We start from the raw sequence: 20,267 nt of genomic DNA, 5'->3' as shown, positions 1-20,267 counted from the left end.
GCTGTAACACTGATATACACCACACCCCTCACTGTAACACTGATATACCCCACACCCCTCACTGTAACACTGATATACCCCACACCCCTCACTGTAACACTGATATTCCCCACACCCCTCACTGTAACACTGATATACCCCACACCCCTCACTGTAACACTGATATACCCCACACACCTCACTGTAACACTGTTATACCCCAAACCCCTCAATGTAACACTGACAAACCCTCAGTGTAACACACTTATATACCCCAGACCCGTCACTGTAACACTGATCTACCCCACACCCCTCACTGTAACACACTGATATACCCCACACCCCTCACTGTAACACTGATATACCCCACACCCCTCACTGGAGCACTGATATACACCACACCCCTCACTGCAACACTGATATACCCCACAGCCCTCACTGTAACACTGATATACCCCACAACCCTCACTGTAACACTGATATACCCCACACCCCTCAGTGTAACACTGATATACTCCACACCTCTCACTGTAACACACTGATATACCCCACACCGCTCACTGTAACACTGATATACCCCACACCGCTCACTGTAACACTGATATACCCCACACCCCTCACTGAAACACTGATATACGCCACACCCCTCACTGTAACACTGACATACCCTCACTGTAACACACTGATATACCCCACACCCCTCACTGCAACACTGATACACCCTACACCCCTCACTGTAACACACTGATATACCCCACACCCCTCACTGTAACACTGATACACCCTACACCCCTCACTGCAACACTGATATACCCCACAGCCCTCACTGTAACACACTGATATACCCCACACCCCTCACTGTAACATTGATATACCCCACACCCCTCACTGTAACACTGATATACCCCACACCCCTCACTGTAACACTGATATCCCCCACACCCCTCACTGTAACACTGATATACCCCACACCCCTCACTGTAATACTGATATACCCCACACCCCTCACTGTAACACTGATATACCCCACACCCCTCACTGTAACACTGATATACCCCACACCCCTCACTGTAACACTGATATACCCCACACCCCTCACTGTAACACTGATATACCCCACACCCCTCACTGTAACACTGATATACCCCACACCCCTCACTGTAACACTGATATACCCCACACCCCTCACTGTAACACTGATATACCCACACCCCTCACTGTAACACTGATATAACCCACACCCCTCACTGTAACACTGATATACGCCACACCCCTCACTGTAACACAGACATTCCCTCACTGTAACACACTGATATACCCCAGACACCTCACTGTAACACTGATATACACCACACCCCTCACTGTAACACTGATATACACTACACCCCTCACTGTAACACTGATATACCCCACACCCTCACTGTAACACTGATATAGCCCACACCCCTCACTGTAACACTGATATACCCCACACCCCTCACTGTAACACTGATATACCCCACACCCCTCACTGTAACACTGATATAACCCACACCCATCACTGTAGCACTGAAATACCCCACACCCCTCACTGTAATACTCCCTGATATACCCCACACCTCACTGTAACACTGATATACGCCACACCCCTCACTGTAACACTGACATACCCTCACTGTAACACAATGATATACCCCAGACCCCTCACTGTAACATTGATATACCCCACACCCCTCACTGTAACACTGACATACCCTCACTGTAACACAATGATATACCCCAGACCCCTCACTGTAACATTGATATACCCCACACCCCTCACTGTAACACACTGATATACCCCACACCCCTCACTGTAACACTGATATACCCCACACCCCTCACTGTAACACTGATATACCCCACACCCCTCACTGTAACACTGATATACCCCACACCCCTCACTGTAACACTGATATACCCCACATCCCTCACTGTAAAACTGATATACCCCACACCCCTCACTGTAACACTGATATACCCCACACCCCTCACTGTTACACTGATATACCCCACACCCCTCACTGTAACACTGATATACCCCACACCCCTCACTCTAATACTGATATACCCCACACCCCTCACTGTAACACTGATATACCCCACACCCCTCACTGTAACACTCTGATATACCCCACACCCCTCACTGTAACACACTGATATACCCCACACCCCTCACTGCAACACACTGATATACCCCACACCCCTCACTGTAACACTGATATACACCACACCCCTCACTGTAACACTGATATACCCCACACCCCTCACTGTAACACTGATATACCCCACACCCCTCACTGTAAAACTGATATACCCCACACCCCTCACTGTAACACTCTGATATACCCCACATCCCTCACTGTAAGACTGATATACCCCACACCCCTCACTGTAACACTGATATACCCCTCACCCCTCACTGTAACACTGATATACCCCTCACCCCTCACTGTAACACTGATATACCTCACACCCCTCACTGTAACACTGATATACACCACACCCCTCACTGTAACACTGATATACCCCACACCCCTCACTGTAACACTGATATACCCCACACCCTGCAATGTAACACTCCGATATACCCGACACCCCTCACTGTAACATTGATATACCCCACACCCCTCACTGTAACACTGATATACCCCACACCCTCACTGTAACACTGATATACCCCACACCCCTCACTGTAACACTGATATACCCCACACCCCTCACTGTAACACTGATATACCCCACACCCCTCACTGTAACACTGATATACCCCACACCCCTCACTGTAACACTGATATACGCCACACCCCTCACTGTAACACTGACATACCCCAGACCCCTCACTGTATCATTGATATACACCACACCCCTCACTGTAACACTGATATACACCACACCCCTCACTGTAACACTGATATACCCCACACCCCTCACTGTAACACTGATAGACCCCACACCCCTCACTGTAACACTGATATACCCCACACCCCTCACTCTAATACTGATATACCCCACACCCACTCACTGTAACACTGACATACCCCACACCCTGCAATGTAACACTCCGATATACCCGACACCCCTCACTGTAACACTGATATACCCCTCACTGTAACACTGATATACCCCACACCCCTCACTGTAGCACTGAAATACCCCACACCCGTCACTGTAACACTGATTTCCCCCACACCTCACTGTAACACTGATATACCCCACACCCCTCACTGTAACACTCTGATATACCCACACCCCTCACCTGTAACACTGATATACCCCACACCGCTCACTGTAACACTCTGATATACACCACACCCCTCACTGTAACACTGATATACCCCACACCCCTCACTGTAACACTGATATACCCCAGTCACCTCATTGTAACACTGATATAACCCACACCCCTCACTAACACTGACATACCCTCACTGTAACACACTGATATACCCCACACCCCTCACTGTAACACTGATATACCCCACATCCCTCACTGTAACACTGATATACCCCTCACTGTGACACTGATATACCCCACCCCTCACTGCAACACTGATATACCCCACACCCCTCGCTGTAACACTGATATACACCACACCCCTCACTGTAACACTGATATACCCCACACCCCTCACTGTAACACTGATATACCCCACACCCCTCACTGTAACACTGATATACCCAACACACCTCACTGTAACACTGTTATACCCCAAACCCCTCAGTGTAACACTGACATACCCCACACCCCTCACTGTAACACTCTGATATACCCCACACCCCTCACTGTAACACTGATATACCCCACACCCCTCACTGTAACACTGATATACCCCACACCCCTCACTGAAACACTGATATACGCCACACCCCTCACTGTAACACTGACATACCCTCACTGTAACACACTGATATACCCCACACCCCTCACTGTAACACTGATACACCCTACACCCCTCACTGTAACACACTGATATACCCCACACCCCTCACTGTAACACTGATACACCCTACACCCCTCACTGTAACACTGATATACCCCACAGCCCTCACTGTAACACTGATATACCCCACACCCCTCACTGTAACACTCTGATATACCCCACACCCCTCACTGTAACACTGATATACCCCACACCCCTCACTGTAACACTCTGATATACCCCACACCCCTGTAAGATTCTCAAAATTTACAGATCCCCCGAAGGTAGAAGAAAACCCCAAATAAAATGACTTTGTACTCTATCTAACAACCTTCAGGATGATAAAATACGCATTGAGCCTAACAGAGGGAGATTCAAGGTCGGAAACCAAGATTTGGCATTTTTAAAAGGCATGTTGGGCCTGCAAAGGAACAAAAGGCTGCAACAGGGAATGGGATCAAACTCTGTAAAAGACAGTTTGGGTATTGGGAGTAAATCAAATTGTCTGGGGAACTGTGTAACCTCTGTCAGCCCCCATCAGACAGTAACATCCTAACAATCGACCCACGGAGGAGCAGGCCCCACCCAAAACACAGGACCCATCCAAAACATGCATAATGCCAATCACCTCGCCAACCTACATAGAAATCTCGGGCTCAGACACAAGACTCGAAACCTGAGTGTAGCTATGACAATTAACTAGGCGCTCAACAGCTGATTGAATAATCAGTAGAGCATCCCGAAACCATTTTACACATTTCTAATCAAGTTACCGTTAACGAGCCCGCCCAAATCAAACAATAAACCGGGACTGATTTGGCGCGCAGATTAGAAGGCCCCTCAAAGTATAATTGAAGGCCTGTTTTCTCATGAAGAGAGTTCTCTCTGGAAGCAACACACAAGAAGAAACCGGAGCATCGAGACGGGGCATCATTCTACCGTACACCCAAGTTCAACAGCTTCAGTGACCCAGGACATCAGCGGACACATCGCGGCAACAAGAGCCTTATGGAACTACCAACAAAATATTACCACCAACCAACTTGGTAATATCGAGCCACCGCGACCAAAGAAAAACTCAGGAGAAAACCGAAAATTCGAAATTTTTCCAATCTACAATCTATTCCTGACTTACCCCCCGGGTAAGATTTTTTACTTAAAAGGAACTCTAAACCTTATCTCAACAGAAGGAAAGTGGGTACTCACCCCATCGATCCAAAACGCACCCTACCGCATCAGCGGACTCGCGAAGACTGACCAGCAGTCGAAGTCCTCTACCGCGTCCGGGGTACGGCAGACACTGACCAACACATCCAGCGAACCCCGAAACCGCGAAGCAGCTCAGCTGTCAAGGATTCGTTTGGTGAGCATTACCCCTGGTCCTCCAGAGTTCAACTTAGCTAGGAAGTGGGATTGGGAGGGGTGAGGTATTTTCTGCTGTATTGCCCTCGTGTGTATTAAAATGTTCCCCATTTTTATTAGTGTATAAGATTGTTATGTTGTATTTTCTTTCTTGAATAAAGATCAAAGTTTCTTGCACCAGAACCAGTTCTCTGCTGCACTTTTGTCAAAATCCCCAAATAAGCCCAAAGTCTAGAATCAAGAGAGTGGGAGCGATTCGAACCGCTCATAAGTCAGTGGTGAGGCTGACCCCACACACCACCCCCTACAACCACTCGGTGTAACACTGATATACCCCACACCCCTCACTGTAACACTGATATACCCCACACCCCTCACTGTAACACTGATAAACCCCACACCCCTCACTGTAACACTGATGTACCCCACACCCCTCACTGTAACACTGATATACCCCACACCCCTCACTGTAACACTGATATACCCCACACCCCTCAGTGTAACACTGATATACCCCACACCCCTCACTGTAACACTGATATACCCCACAGCCCTCACTGTAACACTGATATACCTCACACCCCTCACTGTAACACTGATATACCCCATGCCCCTCATTGTAACACTGATATACCCCACACCCCTCACTAACACTGAAATACCCCACACCCCTCACTGTAACACTGATATACCCCACACCCCTCACTGTAACACTGAAATACCCCACACCCCTCACTGTAACACTGATATACCCCACACCCCTCACTGTAACACTGATATACCCCACACCCCTCACTGTAACACTGATATACCCCACACCCATCACTGTAACACTGATATACCTCACACCCCTCACTAACACTGATATACCCCACACCCCTCACTGTAACACTGATATACCCCACACCCCTCACTGTAACACTGATATACCGCACACCCCTCACTGTAACACTCTGATATACCCCACACCCCTCACTGTAACACTGATATACCCCACACCCCTCACTGTAACACTGATATACCGCACACCCCTCACTGTAACACTCTGATATACCCCACACCCCTCACTGTAACACTGATATACCCCACATCCATCACTGTAACACTGATATACCCCACACCCATCACTGTAACACTGATATACCCCACACCCCCTCACTGTAACACTCTGATATACCCCACACCCCTCACTGTAACACTGATATACCCCACGCCCCTCACTGTAACACTGATATACCCCACATCCATCACTGTAACACTGATATACCCCACACCCCTCACTGTAACACTGATATACCATACACCCCTCACTGTAACATTGATATACCCCACACCCCTCACTGTAACACACCGATATACCCCACACCCCTCACTGTAACACACTGATATACCCCACACCCCTCACTGTAACACTCCGATATACCCCACACCCCTCACTGTAACACTGATATACGCTACACCCCTCACTGTAACACTGATATACCCCAGACACCTCACTGTAACACTGATATACTCCACACCGCTCACTGTAATACTGATATACCCCACACCCCTCACTGTAACACACTGATATACCCCACACCCCTCACTGTAACACACTGATATACCTCACACCCCTCACTGTAACACTCCGATATACCCCACACCCCTCACTGTAACACTGATATACCCCACACCCCTCACTGTAACACTGATATACCCCACACCCCCTCCCTGTAACACTCTGATATACCCCACACCCATCACTGTAACACTGATATACCCCACACCCCTCACTGTAACACTGATATACCCCACATTCCTCACTGTAACACTGAAATACCCCACACCCATCACTACAACACTGATATACCCCACACCCATCACTGTAACACTGATATACCCCACACCCCCTCACTGTAACACTGATATACCCCACACCCCTCACTGTAGCACTGAAATACCCGACACCCTTCACTGTAGCACTGATATACCCCACACCCCTCACTGTAACATTGCGATATACCCCACACCCCTCACTGTAACACTGATATACGCCACACCCCTCACTGTAACACTGATATACCCTACACCCCTCACTGTAACATTGATATACCCCACACCCCTCACTGTAACACACTGATATACCCCACACCGCTCACTGTAATACTGATATACCCCACACCGCTCACTGTAATACTGATATACCCCACACCCCTCACTGTAACACACTGATATACCCCACACCCCTCACTGTAACACACTGATATACCCCACACCCCTCACTGTAACACTCCGATATACCCCACACCCCTCACTGTAACACTGATATACCCCACACCCCTCACTGTAACACCAATATACCCCACTCCCCTCACTGTAACACCAATATACCCCAGACACCTCACTGTAACACTGATATACCCCACACCCCTCACTGCAACACTGATATACCCCACACCCCTCACTGTAACACTGATATACCCCACACCCCTCACTGTAACACTGATATACCCCACCCCCCTCACTGTAACACTGATATACCCCACACCCCTCACTGTGACACACTGATATACCCCACACCCCTCACTGTAACACTGATACACCCCACACCCCTCACTGTAACACTGATATACCCCACACCCCTCACTGTAACACTGATATACCCCACACCCCTCACTGTAACACTGATATACCCCACACCCCTCACTGTAACACTGATATACCCCACACCCCTCACTGTAACACTGATATACCCCACACCCCTCACTGTAACACTGATATACCCCACACCCCTCACTGTAACACACTGATATACCCCACACCCCTCACTGTCACACTCACTAGTGTATTTCCCCGCCAGTGTCAATATCGCTCCTTCCTCCTCTGGCCGACGATGATAAACCATTTCTCCTCCGAGGACCAGGTTCCGTGTGACGCTTTGTAGGAAATGGGCCACCACAATCACTGCATTGAGAAAAACACAACACTCTCAGCCCCGGCGTGATCTGTCACACACACACCCCTCCCCGCCCCCGCACCATCCTTCGCGGCCAGATCCACACTGCGCCTTAAGCTTTGACTCCAACTCCCCCGGGAGCAGGGGCGGGGGGGCTGAAAGGTCATTGGCGGACACTGCCTCACCTGATTCGTTGATGACGTCAGGGTTGCCCAGGGTGAAGGTCGCGGTGAATGTGTCGGCCCGGTACTCGGAGTCAAACTGCCAGGTAAGGAATCTTTCCTGTTCCGTCTGGGAGAGAAAAGAAAGACGATTATTACCCCTCCAAGCCCCCCTCTCCCCTCCAACTTGGATGAAGGCGCTGACAGCTTTAAGGGTGGACAGCTTTAAGTTCCTCGGAGTCCACATCACGGAAGACCTCTCCTGGTCCCTCAACACCTCCTCTCTGGTGAAGAAGGACCAGCAGCCCCTATATTTCCTAAGGAGGCTGAAGGGATGTAACCTGTCACCCCTGATCCTCTCTAACTGTTACCGCTGCACAATAGAGAGCATCCTGACGAACTGTATCACAGTATGGTATGGCAGCTGTAGCTACTATGACCGGAAAGCCCTGCAGCGGGTAGTCAAAACTGCCCAACGCATTACCGGCACCCGGCTACCGACCACAGAGCACATCTACCAGAAACGCTGTTTACGGAGGTCACGGTCCATCATCAAAGACCCTACCCACCCCAGCCACAGTCTGTTCGCCCCCCCTGCCATCTGGGAGACGCTACAGATGCATTCGCACCCGAACGACCAGATTTAGGAACAGCTTCTTTCCCAGGGCTGTCATCCTACTGAACTCCACAAATAAACTCTAAAGCCTGCACGTCTGCCAATGCACCTTATTATGTTTATGTTTATGTTAATGTATTACAAGCCAAATGTATGTTGAATGTTTAAATGTCTTAATCTAAATGTACACTCTCGGGAGCCGCAAGCCTACATTTCGTTGTACTGCACTTGTGCACTAACAGTGACAATAAAAGTTGATTTGATTTGAGTGTACTGTAGCCAAATTTGCTGATGATAGAAAGATAGGTGGGAAAGCAATTTGTGAGGAGGACATAAAGTCATAGAGTCACAGAGTTAAACAGCACAGAAAGAGGCCCTTCGGCCCATCGTGTCCACGTCGGCCATCAAGCCCTGTCTAATCTAATCCCATTTTCCAGCACTTGGTCCGTAGCCTTGTATGCTATGGCGTTTCAAGTGCTCATCTAAATGCTTCTTGAACGTTGTGAGGGTTCCTGCCTCTACAACCCTTTCAGGCAGTGAGTTCCAGATTCCAACCACCCTCTGGGTGAAAAAGTTCCTCCTCAAATCCCCTGTTAAACCTCCTGCCCCTTACCTTGAAACTATGCCCCCTGGTTATTGACCCCTCTACTAAAAGGGGAAAAGTTCCTTTCTATCTACGCCCTTCACAATTTTCGTGTCATCTGCGAACTTACTGTTTTTTGTGACTGGAAGCCTGTGTCCGGTGGTGTACCGCAGGGATCGGTTGCTGGGTCCCTTTGCTGTTTGTAGTGTACATTGATGATTTAGATATGAATGTAGGAGGTATGATCAGCAAGTTCGCAGATGACACGAAAATTGGTGGGCTGGGAAATAGCGAGGAGGGAAGCCTCAGGCTACAGGACGATATAGGCGGGATGGTTCAATGGGCAGAACAGTGGCAAATGGAATTTAACCCTGAAAAGTGTGAGGTGATGCATTTTGGGATGAGATCCCCTCTCATTCTTCTGAATTCAAGAGAATACAGGCTTAGTTTACTCAATCTCTTCTCATAAAACAGTCCCGCCATCCCGGGAATCAATCTCGTGAACCTTCGCTGCACTCCCTCTACGGCAAGTATATCCTTCCTTAGGTAAGGAGACCAAAATTGTACAAAGTACTCCAGGTGTGGTCTCACCAAGGCCCTATATAACTGGAGTAAGACTTCTTTACTCCTGTACTCAAATCCTCTTGTAATGAAGGCCAGCGTACCATTTGCCTTCCTAATGGCTTGCTGCACCTGCACTTTCAGTGACTCATGTACAAGGACACCCAGGTTCCTTTGAGCATCTGCGTTCCCCAATCTTTCACCATTTAGGAAATACTCTGCCTTTCTGTTTTTTCTACCAAAGTGGCTAACTTCACAGTTATCCACATTATAATCCATCTGCCATGTTCTCGCCCACTCACTGAGCCTGTCGAGATCCCCTTGAAGCCTCTTCACATCCTCTTCGCAATTGACACTGCCACCTAGCATTGTGACATCAGCAAATTTGGAAATGTTACATTTAGTCCCCTCATCCAAATCATTGATATAGATTGTGAATAGCTGGAGCCCAAGCACCGATCCTTGCGGTGCCCCACTAGTCACAGCCTGCCATCCCATTTAAAACAGAGATGAGGAGGAATTCCTTTCTTCAGGAGGGTCGTGAATCTTTGGCATTCTTTACCCCAGAGAGCTGTGGCGGCTGGGTCACTGACGATATTCAAGGCGGAGATAGGCAGATTTTTGAGCTACAGGCGAGAGAAGGATTATGGGGAGCGGACGATAAACATAAACATAGAAGACAGGAGCAGGAGTAGGCCATTCGGCCCCTCGAGCCTGCTCCGCCATTCAATGAGATCATGGCTGATCATCCAAATTCAGTACCCGGTCCCTGCCTTCTCCCCATATCCCTTGATCCCTTTAGCCTTAAGAAACGTATCTAACTCCTTCTTGAATATATTTAATGAATTGGCCTCTACTGCCTTCTGAGGTAGAGAATTCCACAGGTTCACCACTCTCTGGGTGAAGAAATTCCTCCTCATCTCTGTCCTAAATGGCTTACCCATTATCCTTAGGCTGTGACCCCTGGTTCTGGACTCCCCCGCCATCGGGAACATCCTTCCTGCATCTAGTCTGTCCAGTCCTGTTAGAATTTTATAGGTTTCAATGAGATCCCCTCTCATTCTTCTAAACTCTAGTGAATATAAGCCCAATCGACTCAATCTCTCTTCATACGTCATTCCTGCCATCCCAGGTGAATCTTCGCTGCACTCCTTCCATGGCAAGAACATCCTTCCTCAGATAAGGCGACCAAAACTGCACACAATACTCAAGGTGTGGTCTCACCAAGGCCCTGTACAACTGCAGCAAGACATCCTTGTTCCTGTACTCGAATCCTCTCGCTACGAAGGCCCAACATACCATTTGCCTTCTTAACCGCCTGCTGCACCTGCATGCTTACCTTCAGCGACTGGTGCACAAGGACACCCAGGTCTCGTTGCACTTCCCCTTCTCCCAATCTATTGCCGTTCAGATAATAATCCGCCTTCCTGTTTTTGCCACCAAAGTGGATAACCTCGCATTTATCCGCATTATACTGCATCTGCCATGCTTCTGCCCAATCGCCCAACCTGTCCAAATCATCCTGGAGTTTCTCTGCATCCTCCTCACAGCACACACGCCCACCCAGCTTTGTGTCGTCTGCAAACTTGGAGATATTACATCTAGTTCCCTCGTCTAGATCATTAATATATATTGTGAATAGCTGGGGTCCTAGCACCGATCCCTGCGGTACCCCACTAGTCACTGCTGCCAGCTGAGGCCAAGATCAGATCAGCCTTGATCTGATTGAATGGCGGAGCAGACTCGAGCGGCCGAGCGGCCTCCTCCTGTGCCCTAACCTTCTATCTGAAGGCCCGAAGGGATGTTTCAATGCTGGTTCGGCCCTTTCCCCCCGTCCCGAGACCCGCTCATACCTGAAAAGCTGCCTTGGCACGGATTCGGTGGGTGAGTAGTACGACGCACTGGGCATTGAGGCTTCCCGCGCTGTCCATTTCCGCTAATAGCAGCGGAAAATTCTGCAATGGGCAAGGAAAGCAAAAAAGAGAGTCACGTGAGATCCCATTGAAACGACCCAAAGCCCTTCCCATTCACTCCCACTGTACTCAATCCCAATGGACCCAAACCCCTTCCCATTCACTCCCACTGTACACAACCCCAATGGACCCAAACCCCTTCCCATTCACTCCCACTGTACACAATCCCAATGGACCCAAACCCCTTCCCATTCACTCCCACTGTACTCAATCCCAATGGACCCAAACCCCTTCCCATTCACTCCCACTGTACACAACCCCAATGGACCCAAACCCCTTCCCATTCACTCCCACTGTACACAATCCCAATGGACCCAAACCCCTTCCCATTCACTCCCACTGTACACAATCCCAATGAACCCAAACCCCTTCCCGTTCACTCCCACTGTACACAATCCCAATGGCCCCAAACCTCTTCCCATTCACTCCCACTGTACACAATCCCAATGGCCCCAAACCCCTTCCCATTCACTCCCACTGTACACAATCCCAATGGACCCAAACCCCTTCCCATTCTTTCCCACTGTACACAATCCCAATGGGACCCAAACCCCTTCCCATTCACTCCCACTGTACACAATCCCAATGGACCCAAACCCCTTCCCATTCACTCCCACTGTACACAATCCCAATGGACCCAAACCCCTTCCCATTCACTCCCATTGTACACAATCCCAATGGACCCAAACCCCTTCCCATTCACTCCCACTGTACACAATCCCAATGGACCCAAACCCCTTCCCATTCACTCCCACTGTACACAATCCCAATGGACCCAAACCTCTTCCCATTCACTCCCACTGTACACAATCCCAATGGACCCAAACCCCTTCCCATTCACTCCCACTGCACACAATCCCAATGGACCCAAACCCCTTCCCATTCACTCCCACTGTACACAATCCCAATGGACCCAAACCCCTTCCCATTCACTCCCACTGTACACAATCCCAATGGACCCAAACCCCTTCCCATTCACTCCCACTGTACACAATCCCAATGGACCCAAACCCCTTCCCATTCACTCCCACTGTACACAATCCCAATGGACCCAAACCCCTTCCCATTCACTCCCACTGTACACAATCCCAATGGACCCAAACCCCTTCCCATTCACTCCCACTGTACACAATCCCAATGGACCCAAACCCCTTCCCATTCACTCCCACTGTACACAATCCCAATGGACCCAAACCCCTTCCCATTCACTCCCACTGTACACAATCCCAATGGACCCAAACCCCTTCCCATTCACTCCCACTGTACACAATCCCAATGGACCCAAACCCCTTCCCATTCACTCCCACTGTACACAACCCCTTCCCATTCACTCCCACTGTACACAATCCCAATGGACCCAAACCCCTTCCCATTCACTCCCACTGTACACAATCCCAATGGACCCAAACCCCTTCCCATTCACTCACACTGTACACAATCCCAATGGACCCAAACCCCTTCCCACTCACTCACACACAGTGAGAGACAGTCAGAGAGAGAGAGATAGACAACCTCCCTCCTCGAGGCCTGGGACTGAATCAAATGTGAACGGACTGTACCCCGGGTCAGACAATGCACCCCACCGCCACGCCCCTGCCCCATAGACCGCGTAACACCTACCTCACCAGGCCCGGCCTGATGGTTTCCCGAGTACGTGGTTTTGAAGTGGTAGTGAGGCGACATCGAGCTCATGTGGATGGTGTGGGCAGCCTGAGGAAGCGAAAGATAGAGGGCCAGTCAGCTAAAAGTTCAGAGTTCGCCCGGCTCGACCGAAAGTGTCAATCAAGATGGCTTCTGGGACCAGGTTCAATTCCAACCCAGGGGGTCACAGTGTGCTTTACTCTGTATCTAACCCCGTGCTGTACCTGCCCTTGGAGTGTTTGATGGGACATTGTAGAGGGAGCTTTACTCTGTATCTAACCCCATGCTGTACCTACCCTGGGAGTGTTTGATGGGACAGTGTAGAGGGAGCTTTACTCTGTATCTAACCCCGTGCTGTACCTGCCCTTGGAGTGTTTGATGGGACATTGTAGAGGGAGCTTTACTCTGTATCTAACCCCGTGCTGTACCTGCCCTTGGAGTGTTTGATGGGACAGTGCAGAGGGAGCTTTACTCTGCATCTAACCCTGTGCTGTACCTGCCCTTGGAGTGTTTGATGGGACAGTGTAGAGGGAGCTTTACTCTGTATCTAACCCCGTGCTGTACCTGCCCTGGGAGTGTTTGATGGGACATTGTAGAGGGAGCTTTCCTCTGTATCTCACCCCGTGCTGTACCTGCCCTGGGAGTGTTTGATGGGACAGTGTAGAGGGAGCTTTACTCTGTATCTAACCCCGTGCTGTACCTGCCCTGGGAGTGTTTGATGGGACAGTGTAGAGCGAGCTTTACTCTGTATCGAACCCCATGCTGTACGTGCCCTGGGAGTGTTTGATGGGACAGTGTAGAGGGAGCTTTACTCTGTATCTAACCCGTGCTGTACCTGCCCTGGGAGTGTTTGATGGGACAGTGTAGAGGGAGCTTTACTCTGTATCTAACCCCGTGCTGTACCTGCCCTGGGAGTGTTTGATGGGACAGTGTAGAGGGAGCTTTACTCTGTATCTAACCCGTGCTGTACCTGCCCTGGGAGTGTTTGATGGGACAGTGCAGAGGGAGCTTTACTCTGTATCTAACCCCGTGCTGTACCTGCCCTGGGAGTGTTTGATGGGACAGCGTAGAGGGAGCTTTACTTTGTATCTAACCCGTGCTGTACCTGCCCTGGGAGTGTTTGATGGGACAGTGTAGAGGGAGCTTTACTCTGTATCTAACCCGTGCTGTACCTGCCCTGGGAGTGTTTGATGGGACAGTGTAGAGGGAGCTTTGCTCTGTATCTAAACCGTGCTGTGCCTGTCCTGGGAGTGTTTGATGGGACAGTGTAGAGGGAGCTTTACTCTGTATCTAACCCCGTGCTGTACCTGCCCTGGGAGTGTTTGATGGGGACAGTGTAGAGGGAGCTTTACTCTGTATCTAACCCCGTGCTGTACCTGCCCTGGGAGTGTTTGATGGGACAGTGTCGAGGGAGCTTTACTCTGTATCTAACTCGTGCTCTACCTGCCCTGGGAGTGTTTGATGGGACAGTGCAGAGGGAGCTTTACTCTCTATCTAACCCCGTGCTGTACCTGCCCTGGGAGTGTTGATGGGACAGTGTAGAGGGAGCTTTACTCTGTATCTAACCCCGTGCTGTAACTGCCCTGGGAGTGTTTGATGGGACAGTGTAGAGGGAGCTTTACTCTGTATCTAACCCGTGCTGTACCTACCCTGGGAGTGTTTGATGGGACAGTGCAGAGGGAGCTTTACTCTGTATCTAACCCTGTGCTGTACCTGCCCTGGGAGTGTTTGATGGGACAGTGTAGAGGGAGCTTTACTCTGTATCTAACCCCGTGCTGTACCTGCCCTGGGAGTGTTTGATGGGACAGTGTAGAGGGAGCTTTACTCTGTATCTAACCCCGTGCTGTACCTGCCCTGGGAGTGTTTGATGGGACAGTGTAGAGGGAGCTTTACTCTGTATCTAACCCCGTGCTGTACCTGCCCTGGGAGTGTTTGATGGGACAGTGTAGAGGGAGCTTTACTCTGTATCTAACCCCGTGCTGTGCCTGCCCTGGGAGTGATTGATGGGACAGTGTAGAGGGAGCTTTACTCTGTATCTAACCCCGTGCTGTACCTGCCCTGGGAGTGTTTGATGGGACAGTGTAGAGGCAGCTTTACTCTGCATCTAACCCGTGCTGTACCTGCCCTGGGAGTGTTTGATGGGACAGTGTAGAGGGAGCTTTACTCTGTATCTAACCTGTGCTGTGCCTGCCCTGGGAGTGATTGATGGGACAGTGTAGAGGGAGCTTTACTCTGTATCTAACCCCGTGCTGTACCTGCCCTGGGAGTGTTTGATGGGACAGTGTAGAGGCAGCTTTACTCTGTATCTAACTCGTGCTGTACCTGCCCTGGGAGTGTTTCATGGGACAGTGTAGAGGGAGCTTTACTCTGTATCTAACCCTGTGCTGTACCGCCCCTGGGAGTGTTTGATGGGACAGTGTAGAGCGAGGTTTACTCTGTATCTAACCCATGCTGTACCTGCCCTGGAAGTGTTTGATGGGACAGTGTAGAGAGAGCTTTACTCTGTATCTAACCCGTGCTGTACCTGCCCTGGGAGTGTTTGATGGGACAGTGTAGAGGGAGATTTACTCTGTATCTAACCCGTGCTGTACCTGCCCTGGGAGTGTTTGATGGGGCAGTGTAGAGGGAGATTTACTCTGTATCTAACCCGTGCTGTACCTGCCCTGGGAGTGATTGATGGGACAGTGTAGAGGGAGCTTTACTCTGTATCTAACCCCGTGCTGTACCTGCCCTGGGAGTGATTGATGGGACAGTGTAGAGGGAGCTTTACTCTGTATCTAACCCGTGCTGTACCTGCCCTGGGAGTGATTGATGGAACAGTGTAGAGGGAGCTTTACTCTGTATCTAACCCGTGCTGTACCGGCCCTGGGAGTGTTTGATGGGACAGTGTAGAGGGAGCTTTACTCTGTATCCAACCCGTGCTGTACCTGCCCTGGGAGTGTTTGATGGGACAGTGTAGAGGGAGCTTTACTCTGTATCTAACCTCGTGCTGTACCTGCCCTGGGAGTGTTTGATGGGACAGTGTAGAGGGAGCTTTACTCTCTATCTAACCCGTACTGTACCTGCCCTGGGAGTATTTGATGGGACAGTGTAGAGGGAGCTTTACTCTGTATCTAACCCCGTGCTGTACCTGCCCTGGGAGTGTTTGATGGGACAGTGTAGAGGGAGCTTTACTCTGTATCTAACCCCGTGCTGTACCTGCCCTGGGAGTGTTTGATGGGACAGTGTAGAGGGAGCTTTACTCTGTATCTAACCCGTGCTGTACCTGCCCTGGGAGTGTTTGATCGGACAGTGTAGAGGGAGCTTTACTCTGTATCTAACCCCGTGCTGTACCTGCCCTGGGAGTGTTTGATGGGACAGTGTAGAGGGAGCTTTACTCTGTATCTAACCCCATGCTGTACCTGCCTTGGGAGTGTTTGATGGGACAGTGTAGAGGGAGCTTTACTCTGTATCTAACCCGTGCTGTACCTGCCCTGGGAGTGTTTGATGGGACAGTGTAGAGGGAGCTTTACTCTGTATCTAACCCCGTGCTGTACCTGCCCTGGGAGTGTTTGATGGGACAGTGTAGAGGGAGCTTTACTCTGTATCTAACCCGTGCTGCACCTGCCCTGGGAGTGTTTGATGGGACAGTGTAGAGGGAGCTTTACTCTGTATCTAACCCGTGCTGTACCTGCCCTGGGAGTGTTTGATGGGACAGTGTAGAGGGAGATTTACTCTGTATCTAACCCCGTGCTGTACCTGCCCTGGGAGTGTTTGATGGGACAGTGTAGAGGGAGCTTTACTCTGTATCTAACCCGTGCTGTACCTGCCCTGGGAGTGTTTGACGGGACAGTGTAGAGGGAGCTTTACTCTGTATCTAACCCCGTGCTGTACCTGCCCTGGGAGTGTTTGATGGGACAGTGTAGAGGGAGCTTTACTCTGTATCTAACCCCGTGCTGTACCTGCCCTGGGAGTGTTTGATGGGACAGTGTAGAGGGAGCTTTACTCTGTATCTTACCCGTGCTGTACCTGCCCTGGGAGTGTTTGATGGGACAGTGTAGAGGGAGCTTTACTCTGTATCTAACCCCGTGCTGTACCTGCCCTGGGAGTGTTTGATGGGACAGTGTAGAGGGAGCTTTACTCTGTATCTAACCCATGCTGTACGTGCCCTGGGAGTGTTGTGGGCCTTGTACGTGAGTCTGACCTGGAAATGGCGGCTGAGGTTCTTGTTGACTATCAGTTTCACACCTTCGATCTGCTGCGGGAAGACATCTGCGGGGAGACGGACGATAAATTTCTGGATTATGATCAGGAATGAAGAAGTGATGCTCCCCAGAGCCCCGCCCCCTACTCTAAGAGTCCTCCGGCCCCGCCCCCTAATCTGAGAGTCCTCCGGCCCCGCCCCCTAATCGGAGAGTCCTCCGGCCCCACCCCCTAATCGGAGAGTCCTCCGGCCTCACCCCCTAATCGGAGAGTCCTCCGGCCCCGCCCCCTAATCTGTGAGTCCTCCGGCCCCGCCCCCTAATCTGAGAGTCCTCCGGCCCCGCCCCCTAATCTGAGGGTCCTCCGGCCCCGCCCCTAATCTGAGAGTCCTCCGGCCCCGCCCCCTAATCTGAGAGTCCTCCGGCCCCGCCCCCTAATCTGAGAGTCCTCCGGCCCCGCCCCCTAATCTGAGAGTCGTCCGGCCCCGCCCCCTAATCTGAGAGTCCTCCGGCCCCACCCCCTAATCTGAGAGTCCTCTGGCCCCGCCCCCTAATCTGAGTCCTCCGGCCCCGCCCCCTAATCGGAGAGTCCTCCGGCCCCGCCCCCTAATCTGAGAGTCCTCCGGCCCTGCCCCCTAATCTGAGAGTCCTCCGGCCCCGCCCCCTAATCTGAGAGTCCTCCGGCCCCGCCCCCTAATCTGAGAGTCCTCCGGCCCCGCCCCCTAATCTGAGAGTCCTCTGGCCCCGCCCCCTAATCTGAGTCCTCCGGCCCCGCCCCCTAATCTGAGTCCTCCGGCCCCGCCCCCTAATCGGAGAGTCCTCCGGCCCCGCCCCCTAATCTGAGAGTCCTCCGGCCCTGCCCCCTAATCTGAGAGTCCTCCGGCCCCGCCCCCTAATCTGAGAGTACTCCGGCCCTGCCCCTAACCTGAGAGTCCTCCGGCCCCGCCCCCTAATCTGAGAGTCCTCCGGCCCCGCCCCCTAATCTGAGAGTCCTCCGGCCCCGCCCCCTAATCTGAGAGTCCTCCGGCCCCGCCCCTGATCTGAGAGTCCTCCGGCCCCGCCCCTAATCTGAGAGTCCTCCGGCCCCGCCCCCTAATCTGAGAGTCCTCCGGCCCCGCCCCCTAATCTGAGAGTCCTCCGGCCCCGCCCCCTAATCTGAGAGTCCTCCGGCCCCGCCCCCTAATCTGAGTCCTCCGGCCCCGCCCCCTAATCTGAGAGTCCTCCGGCCCCGCCCCCTAATCTGAGAGTCCTCCGGCCCCGCCCCCTAATCTGAGAGTCCTCCGGCCCCGCCCCCTAATCTGAGAGCCCTCCGGCCCCACCCCCTAACCTGAGTGTCCTCCGGCCTCGCCCCCTAACCTGAGAGTCCTCCGGCCCCGCCCCCTAATCTGAGTCCTCCGGCCCCGCCCCCTAATCTGCGAGTCCTCCGGCCCCGCCCCCTAATCTGAGGGACCTCCGGCCCCGCCCCCTAATCTGAGTATCCTCCGGCCCCGCCCCTAATCTGTGTCAGATGGCCCCGCCTCTCTCTGATTGGCTGCACCCCTCGGCCGCCCCTGCCTTCCCTCCCCCGTGGGACTGATTGACAGTTGCTCCTCTCCCTCTGATTGGCCGCCGGCCACCCCCCGGCCGCGCGCTCTGATTGGCTCCCCACGCTAGTTAATTGACAGCAGCCTCCCACGTGGGGCTGATTGACTTTAGTCCCGCCCTCCCTCAATCTGATTGGCCGCTTTCCGCAGGCCGCGCGCTCTGATTGGCTCCCCACGCCGGCTGATTGACAGCCGACCTCGCCTCACCCGCGCTCTGCCGGTGAAGCCGCTCGAAGCCGCCAGGATTCTCGAGCAGGAACCGGCGCCGCCGCCGCTCGGCCGCCGCCCCGTTGCCCATGGCCGAGTAAACGTCAAGGCGGGAAAAAAAAAACCACTTCAAATCAATGGATCCGGTAAATTCATCGCGACTCTGCAGCTTGGGTTTTTCCGCCGCCTCAGCCTGCGGCCGCCATCTTGCACTTTTGCTTTCGACGCCGGCCGGCCATGGACGCGACGCGCTGACGTCAGACGCCGCTGCCCCGCTCCCGCCTCTTGGCTCGGCTCGGCGACGCGCTGACGTCAGACGCCGCTGCCCCGCTCCGGCCTCTTGGCTTGGCTGGGAGACGCGCTGACGTCAGACGTCCTTGCTTGCCCCAGCCAGCTCAAGCCCCGCCCCATGACAACACTGGCCCCGCCCCCTCGATCACGCCTCCATCTTACAACAACAATTCATTCCAACACCTGACATTTAAAGCGAGGTTGGAATTTGGGAAACTGTGCCAGGGAAAAAGGGGCGAATAAGGTTTTC

The 20,267-nt window shown here is 51.9% G+C and overlaps 1 protein-coding gene across 4 annotated transcripts in view; it reads right to left on the bottom strand.

The window, feature by feature from the left end:
• Positions 1-19,956, bottom strand: part of LOC147081271 (mitochondrial import receptor subunit TOM40B-like) — a 70,580-nt gene extending 50,624 nt beyond the window's left edge. For 3 of the 4 annotated variants that reach the window (XR_015076753.1, XM_085980848.1, XM_085980849.1), the window contains exons 1-6: positions 19,727-19,956; positions 17,939-18,006; positions 13,735-13,824; positions 11,995-12,096; positions 8,406-8,511; positions 8,106-8,228 (exon numbers count right to left, since the gene is read on the bottom strand). Coding sequence is in view for 3 of the 4 variants with exons in the window: in XM_085980848.1 (XP_085836974.1) it covers positions 8,106-8,228; positions 8,406-8,511; positions 11,995-12,096; positions 13,735-13,824; positions 17,939-18,006; positions 19,727-19,817 (580 nt within the window). In the remaining variant the exon portion in view is untranslated. The remainder of the gene's footprint in view (positions 1-8,105; positions 8,229-8,405; positions 8,512-11,994; positions 12,097-13,734; positions 13,825-17,938; positions 18,007-19,726) is intronic. The other variant, XM_085980850.1, reaches the window with a different exon arrangement.
• Positions 19,957-20,267: the final 311 nt, after the last annotated feature.

This window comes from Somniosus microcephalus, unplaced genomic scaffold (genome assembly GCF_052327205.1).
Source record: "Somniosus microcephalus isolate GS21.2 unplaced genomic scaffold, FLI_Smic_1.0 scaffold597, whole genome shotgun sequence".
NCBI classification, from domain to species: domain Eukaryota; kingdom Metazoa; phylum Chordata; class Chondrichthyes; order Squaliformes; family Somniosidae; genus Somniosus; species Somniosus microcephalus.
The sequence above is the reverse complement of the archived record's forward strand: the minus strand, read 5'-3'. Positions and strand labels throughout refer to the sequence as shown.